The sequence below is a fragment of the Octopus bimaculoides genome, chromosome 11 (genome assembly GCF_001194135.2).
Source record: "Octopus bimaculoides isolate UCB-OBI-ISO-001 chromosome 11, ASM119413v2, whole genome shotgun sequence".
NCBI lineage: Eukaryota > Metazoa > Mollusca > Cephalopoda > Octopoda > Octopodidae > Octopus > Octopus bimaculoides.
In genome coordinates this window covers 31,944,644-31,953,059 of record NC_068991.1, presented here as the reverse complement: position 1 = coordinate 31,953,059, position 8,416 = coordinate 31,944,644, and the positions used below count along the sequence as shown (strand labels likewise).

General features: G+C 37.1%; 1 protein-coding gene across 3 annotated transcripts in view; it reads right to left on the bottom strand.

Moving 5' to 3' along the window:
* Positions 1-5,831, bottom strand: part of LOC106868367 (uncharacterized) — a 77,285-nt gene extending 71,454 nt beyond the window's left edge. The window contains exon 1 of one of the 3 annotated variants that reach the window (XM_052971675.1): positions 5,119-5,831. In XM_052971675.1, coding sequence (XP_052827635.1) covers positions 5,119-5,806 — 688 coding nt within the window. In that variant the 5' untranslated portion in view covers positions 5,807-5,831. The remainder of the gene's footprint in view (positions 1-5,118) is intronic. The other 2 variants (XM_014913587.2, XM_014913586.2) reach the window with 2 other exon arrangements.
* Positions 5,832-8,416: the final 2,585 nt, after the last annotated feature.

The window sequence follows — 8,416 nt, the reverse complement described above, 5'->3', positions numbered from 1 at the left end:
TTGTACATCAGAAGAGAAAGATTGCAAATTGTACATCAGAGGAGAAAGATTGTAAATTGTACATCAGAGGAGAAAGATTGCAAATTGTACATCAGAGGAGAAAGATTGCAAATTGTACATCAGAGGAGAAAGATTGTAAATTGTACAACAGAGGAGAAAGATTCTAAATTGTACAACAGAGGAGAAAGATTCTAAATTGTACATCAGAGGAGAAAGATTGCAAATTGTACATCAGAGAAAGATGTACAATTTGCAAATTGTACATCAGAGGAGAAAGATTGCAAATTTGACTTGGTGGAGAATACTCTCTGCAAGTGCCAGGTATTAAAGCATCTGAAAGTCATGAATAGTGAGTTGTATGTAAGGCAGCAAGTCATGGAGAAGCAAGATAGCTGACCATTAATCCCAAGTAGGGGTGATGGGCATCAATGTTTCACCATTTTTGTGGTTTATCAACATCACATACCTAAACAGGATTGGAGTGGAGTCATTTTTCCAGTCCCCAATTTATATGCATATAGTATGCAAATGCACATATAACTTGCATACTTGCGCATAGTTTACACATTACATGCATATAAGTTATGAGCTGGCAAAATGATTAAGCTCCAATCCTGTTTGGGTGTATGATGTTAAGCCACAAAGTATATGTGATTGATAATGTGATTGATAATGTTTATATATATATATATACAGATGCACACACATACATATGCAGGGTATTCAAGATAAATGTGATGATTTTTTTATATCTCTTTCTTCAGGTATGTCTTGATGCATTGGTGAACAGTGTTGGCGAGCATAGATACTACAGTAGTAGTTGAGAAAAAGTTAGCTGACATAGAGGACTGGAAACCATCTGTATACTGACCTGGGGTTAAAATTAATAATTATTGAATCCCTGGAGAGGTCCCTGTTTATTAGAATGTTATTGAAGATAATGAGGATGTGTCATATCCAGATGATATATTTTCAATAGAACTTGGTAAACTTCTTTTCCCCTACTAATTCACTAATGGATGAATACATAATGGAGAGAACACTTAAGATATCTAGACATCCTGTTGTGATGTTAACACGTTTCTACAAGTAGACCATACAATATTAATTAGATGATGTGATGGAATGTCATGAAATTAAAATTACCAAGGTTGCTAAATTAAATATAAATTAACAATATGTTCCACAGAACATATACCCATGTATTGCTGTATGAGCACCTGCATAAGGAGGGCTACTGGGGCCATATCAAACTGACTAAACAAACCACAGTAATATCTTTGTAGTAGTCATTAAATATATATTCCTTGTAGTAACTGCTTTATAAAGATCTTTATATAAGTATATGTTAATGTAAATTTCAAACAACCTCATTGATTTGGCAAATCTCCTTGGCTGCATTGGAAATCCATTTTTCCAATGTGAAGTGTGTCATCACATTTTAAAATATAAAAACAAAAAAATATTAATAAAACAAGAGTGGTATATTTGGTAACCAAGGAAATTTTGAATAGAATCAATAAGAGCAAAAAAATTTTTTAACTACAGGACTTGTTTTAAATCTTAATAGTTGCTCACCATGCTGGAAATAGCAACCAAATCTCCCTCATACCAGATAAAACTGTTATAAAAGATGCTTTGGATAATATACTTTCTAGACAGTACATTTGAATAAAATAAGCAATGGTAATGGCTGGAATGTCTTTTGAACATGAATCTGTTTGATCAAGGCTAAACTGGCACTAAACAGTGATATGTTTGTTCACATCAGAGGGAGGTGATGAAAATGTATTAAACATTTAAATGAAACATCACAGTTTCATTTAGAGGTCTCTCTTCAGATAATATAAATTTTGCTGTTTGAAATAGAGAAGCAATCTTAAACTGAGGGAAATATAGGTAATCTAATGTTAATGTGTGGGGGAATTTTAAATTAATTTAAATAGAAATATAAAACAAAGATTTTGAGTTCAAATCTTGGAAGTAGAAATATCCTGCAAATTGGAAAATATTTAAAACTTTCAGAATAAAAAAAACATTTTGGCTTTGTTTGTATATTGTAGGCACAAGCATGGCTGTGTGGTTAAGAAGCTTGCTTTGCAACCATGTAGCTTTGGGTTCAGTCTCATTGCACAGCAAGTGTCTTCTGTTACAGTCTTGAATCAATCAATACTTTGTGAGTAAATTTGGTAGGCAGAAACTATGTGGAAGCCTGTCTTATATGTATATATGTGTGTGTGTGTGTGTGTGTGTATGTCTTTGTGATTGTCTCCCAGTCATCACTTGACAATTGTTATTGGTTTGTTTGTCCCTATATTTTAGTAGTTTGGCATAAGAGACTAATAGAATAAGTACTAGACTTTAAAAAAAAAATTAGTACTGGGGTTGATTTCCTTGATGAAATCCTTTAAGGTGATGTCCCAGTATAGTCACAGTTCAATGACTGAAACAAGTAAAAGGTAAAAAAACAATGGAAGCATCTTTAAGGTAAGACTGTGTAGACAGTTTTTGATGGGGGTAGATTTCTAACTATACACGCCTGTATTTATATTCATGTAGATGTGGCGAGGTTATGTTTAATTGTGGAGTAGTTTATTAAAATAGAGGCTTGTAAGGGTTGTTCAAGCTATTTACAAAGATGCAGTGAGTAAAAATGAGAGTCAACAATGATTACAATGACAAATTTAAGGTGAGGGTAAGAGTCCATCCAAGTTCAGTCCTCTCCTAGTCATCATAGTCTTACAGGCCATCATAGAAGAGTTTAAGACTGGATGTCCTTGAGAACTCCTATATGCTGCTGATCTAGTTCTCATAGTTGACTCTATAGGTTAATTAGAAAGCAAATTCTGGATGTGAGAGCTAAACCTAAAATCAAGAGGCCTCATGGTAAATTTAGCAAAGACTAAGGTTTTAGTAAGTAGGGGATGAAGATAGGACTCTGGTGTCTTCAGGAAAATGGCCTTGTTTCAGAGAGAAGGAAGGAGTAAAATCATACACTATACCCAATGTATGATAGACACATAAGTAAAGTGAAACATAACAGAGAAAGTAGACTTCGGGTGATAGATGCATTGGAGCAGTATGTGATATGGAAATAGATTCACTTAAATGCCCAGAAGGCTCGCTAGAAGTTATTGATAGTTCTTGTTATCTAGATGCAATTAGCATGAGAGGTGGTTGCTCCTTAAGTATAACAGCCAGGTTAAAAATGGGTTGGAAAAATTTAGAGAATTACAACCACTACTAGCAACAAATGTCCTTTCTCTCAGAATGAAGGACAGATTTTATGACACACTTATGTTAGAATTGAGATGCTGCATGGCAGTGAGACGTGGGCCTTGAATGCAGAGGGATTGAGGAGACTGGGAAGAAATGAAGCTAGCATGCTTGCTGGATGTGCAATGTAAATTTACATAAATAACACAGTACAAATGCATTGAGAGAAAAACTAGGCACAAGAGGAATCAGATGTAGTGTGCAAGAAAGAAGACTGTGCTGGTATGGATATGTGATGCGTAAGGATGAGGAGAGCTGTATAAAGAAGTTCTGGCTACAATGTGGATGGAGCCTGTGAAAGAGCATGGGGAAAAAGTGGTAAAGGTTGATCTTAGGGACATGAACCTCACAGAGAAGATGGCAAAGTATGACTGAGCAAAATTCTGGAAGAACAATGTGCACAACTGGGCCTCTTGCCCAATTTCCACTACCAATCATCATTATAATTACACAGTTTTGCTGCTATAATTAAAAGTGAACAGAACTGTATATTACACCACCTTTTTCCTAATATCACTTACCCTTCTTACTACCTGCAACCATTTCATTTGTTATCCATCTTTCGTTCTTAATACTGTCATCTGCAACTGACATTTTACACTAACTACCCACCTCCAAAAACCTCTCCATTTCCCTACAAATAGATCACACTCTTACAACCAACCCAACCATGTCATCGCTCTCCTTTTCTCCCATTCTCTCATCCTGCCAGTGGACTGTATCACTATTATTATTCTCATGCCCTTCGCCTGCCTCACACCTTTTTCAACATTACTAGTCATCTCCTCTTCCCTACCTTCCCCATATCTTTCAGTGGTCACTCATTCCCACTTAAACCTCTCCAGTTCTCACTCTTCCCTACTTATCATCATTCAACACTTGTTATGCATTAGATTCACCTTATCTCAAACCATCCCTCACTCTCAAACACGACCTCTATCCACCGACATTTATTCTCCTGTAGCCACTCACATCGTATCTCAAGGTCTACTCCAGCTACACTTAGTAACTTTCATCCTCTTTTGAGTAACAGCGTAGCTCCCCTACATCAAAAAACCTGTTGTGTTCTGACCTCTTCTCTCACAATTTCACCCCTTATCCATAGCATAAAGCTGCCTCCTTGTATACTGTAGACCCACTCAGATACAGACAGGGATCTTAGTCTTGTAGAATGCATGCCGACCTCACTAGAAATGATGTTACAAAATGAAAAAAAAAAAAAATACTCAGCACACGCTGTAAAGTGGTTGGCGTTAGGAAGCGCATCTAGCTGTAGAAACCTTTCCAGAAAGACGATGGGGGCATGATGCTGTTTGACAGCCTGCAGATCCTGTTAAACAATCCAACTCATGCCAGTATACGTAAGTAGTGGTGAAGATATATCTAAATCGTGGTGTGATTATATCTAAATCGTGATGAGGTTATATATAAATTGTGAAGTTGTATTAGGATGTCTAAAATAAAAACCAAGGTATTTAATGAACGTCAGGGGGACTAAGGTTCAGCATGGCTGACTTTTGGACTTGCTAAAAATAGCAACCAAATCTTCAATTCACTCCCTGCCGTCTTCAAAAAAGAATACGTTAAATATTAGTTCTAGATACACCTAAGCAATGGGATAGTCATTGCAGGAATACAGGTTAACCAGAAACAACCCTGATAAGTATAATCCTATATTATTTGTTTGTAAAAACAATAAACGCTGACGGTAACGAAGCCGCATGAATTCTTTTCCCAAATATTTCCTAAAGAAATAATACGGTAGCACTTCATCTGGTCGTAGGGGAAGAAATAATAGCATAAAGGCTAATAGAAGCGAGAAATAGGTTTAAAACACTTAACTGGTCTTGTCGGAGGGGTTTCCCGCCATCGGCTTGTCGTTGTTGTTGTTGCCATAACCAGGGTTGGCACCAGCATCTTCACGGCTCATCAGATGTTGCTGTTGTTCATTATCGCCGGCAGTGCTTTTCTTCTTCTTGCAGGAGTTATTGGTACCTGAATGAAGGTTGTCATCGACTGCCCCTAAAGAATCGACCATGTCCTTATCGTTGTTACCAGCAACTTTAGTCGGAGTTGAAGGATTAGCGGCACTGGTTGGTTTCGATGAACTTTCCGACATGTTGGCTTCGTTTCTACGTTTTACACAATTACCACTGACTTTTAATGGTAAAACACACAGAAAACGGTAAAACCTGAAAGTTAACCACTTCAATAAATGTCTGTGGTTTAGCGTCACAGTTTGTCTATGACTGAATAATTTATGACATAATATTTCAGTGTCGGGAGGTAATGGTGCTTCCCAGGGAGATGTGTTATGTTCAGCCACAGCAAGCAGGTCTAGACGTGAACAACAATTTATATGGTCGCAATATAACCTGAATGGTGTCGCTAGATTGGTTCTCGATATAGCAGAAACCGGGCAAAGCTGCAGCTGTTGATATGTCCAGTTTGTGGCTGTTCGATAATAAATGGAATGACGACGGATTGTCGCCTCTGACCAAATTATGAAACGATTGAAGCTCAGCGCCATAGCGGTTGTCTCCCTTGTTTTGTGCAGCTAAGGTCGACACATTTGAAGGATGAAATACATATTAACAAGCACATGTCCTTGACACAATCGCTGTCTCTCATGCACACATACACAGACCTTTAGACAATTGTAAGAAGAATGGTTATGTTAATTTGTTCTTTTCTTTATTTTTTTCAGCTGAACTTTTTATTTAGCCTTCTTATACTTCTTTATTCAACTGATATAATTCTAATCCCCAAAATTGTATTTATTTTCCAAGAGGCAAATAAAGACTAATGCTGTTTTTTTAAATCTCCTGTACCTCATACCCTAACTCTAGCTCACTATCAGCTGAACTCTGGTCGTACCTACTTTGTTCCTCTACCAAAACTCAAAAATCTATTCTCTCTTTGATATACATTTCCTCTCATGCAACCAAAAGTAGAAGCAATACACTTCATGTCAAAAGTAAGGTTTGGTTGACCTGAGCTAGCCTTGGGTGGAAACAACTAAATAAGCTCAGAGATTGGCCAAGGCTGACTTGGGGTAAAACAACAGCTAATTAAGCTCTTGTGCTGTTGATCAGGACTGATCAGGGATAATTAAGCTCTTTAAAGACTCTACAATAACTTATTGTACTACATTAGGATGTGGTTCTTTCAACAAATTAATAAAGTCACCCTTTTAATTCATTGTTAATTTCATTCTTGACATGGCTGTGGCTAAGCCATGTTTTATGATTTTATCCCTCTGTATAAGCACTTTGAGTGTCCCCTACCATAATCTTATTTCCCTTCTAAGGGAAATTTGGAAGGCAGAGATTGTGTGGAAACCCATCAAAAGGACCATTCCTATTTGTGTGACAGACTTCTACCACAAAGTCTAACACTCCACCCCTTGTCCTTGGATATTTTTGCAGAGTCTACTCTGTTGTCACCCAGTTTAACACCATCCCCTTATCTTTCGGTACTTTTAGCAGAGTTCACTTATGTTGACACCCTAATTTAACATCATTACTTTGTTCTTGAGCACCTTTAATAGAATACACTCTGTTCTAAATGTGTAGATCTTTGTCCTAAATATAACTTCCTCTCCTTCCCACCAGGGCCAGCTCAAGGTACTGGCAACTCGGGCAGTCGCCCGGGGCACCAGGGAGGGGGTGACAAAGACAAGGATATTTCCATGACCGTCGGTTTGTACATGCTGAAGTTCAGCATACCCAGAGCACCAGCAACCCTAGGGCCAGCCCTGCCGCCCACCAGTCTCTGTGACCCTGGGAGATGGTCATAACATCTACCCTTTTTCCTATGATGAAAGCATAAAAATAAGTTTGAAAATATATATCTATTTTCTTTTTTGTTGTGCCTACAAAGCAGTAAGCAGTGAAAGAGCTAACTGGGACCATGATGTATGTACTTCTTTTGTGACCCCTAGTAAAATGGGTAAATGTGTACACTCCTTTCTTGGCCCTTGGTGAAAGGGTCAATAGAGTTACAATGTCTACATTCCTTTCTTAGAACTTTCATGTAGCTGATCCTAAGAGAAGAAATCCATCCTAGTGCTTGGCAAGTAGTTTATTTATTAATCCTGAAAGGAATAAAAGTATTAGAGTGGACTCGAGCTGAACACAGAAAACTGGAACAGATACTCCAAGTTTCCTGGCTGATGCTTGCCTGACAATACCAATTTATTTCCTGAGAGAATAAAAACTAATTGTTAATTTTCTCCAAGTGTTCATGTAACTGTAGCTAGACATAGAAACAATCAAAGAGTATTTGATTCCTTTATACCATAATGGAAGAAGACATTGTACATGAGAGGTGCTGACTTCTAGTTAAGTTGTTCACAAGAAGCAGTAATAATATTTTATTGCATAGAAAAGCAGTTAACTGAGTCCTGTGCAAGAAGGCATGCTGATTAATATCATAATCACTAAGTTGTAGTTTATTTTTATTTTCTTATGGCTTGATGAGGAGAGGAAGGGCAATGTTCACAACATTTTAAACTATACTTGTATGTATGTCTATTAACATCCCTATTACATGTTGCAAACAATGGCTGGGTGGAGGCGCATGGCTTAATAGTTAGGGTGTTGGACTCATGATCATAAGATTGTGGTTTCGATTCCTGGACAGGGCAACACATGTTCTTGAATAAAACACTTCATTTCATATTGCTCCAGTTCATTTATCTGACAAAAATGAGTAATCTGGCAATGGCCTAGTGTGGGGAATGGAAACCGGGAAACCGGTCCTATGAACCTATGACTTCTGAATGATTTTTATATCTTTATACGATGGCTGGCCACGGCCATGATAAAGTACTCAATGAAAAATTTTGTGATGGAATGAAGGTATGTGTCAGTGTGGGCAATTAGTTTCCTGAACTCCCTGCTGCATGAGGCAACCATTGTTTCCATGTCTGTGCAAAAGAGTGAAAGTCTCTAGTAGGACTAAAAAGCAACATCATGCTGCTCATGTTTAAGAGAACAATTAATTAGGATAGCTCAAAATCGAGTTGAACTCATCATGTATGTATGTTTCTACATATATATGTATATATATATATATATATGTTTCTACATATATATATATATATATATATATATATATATATATATATATATATATA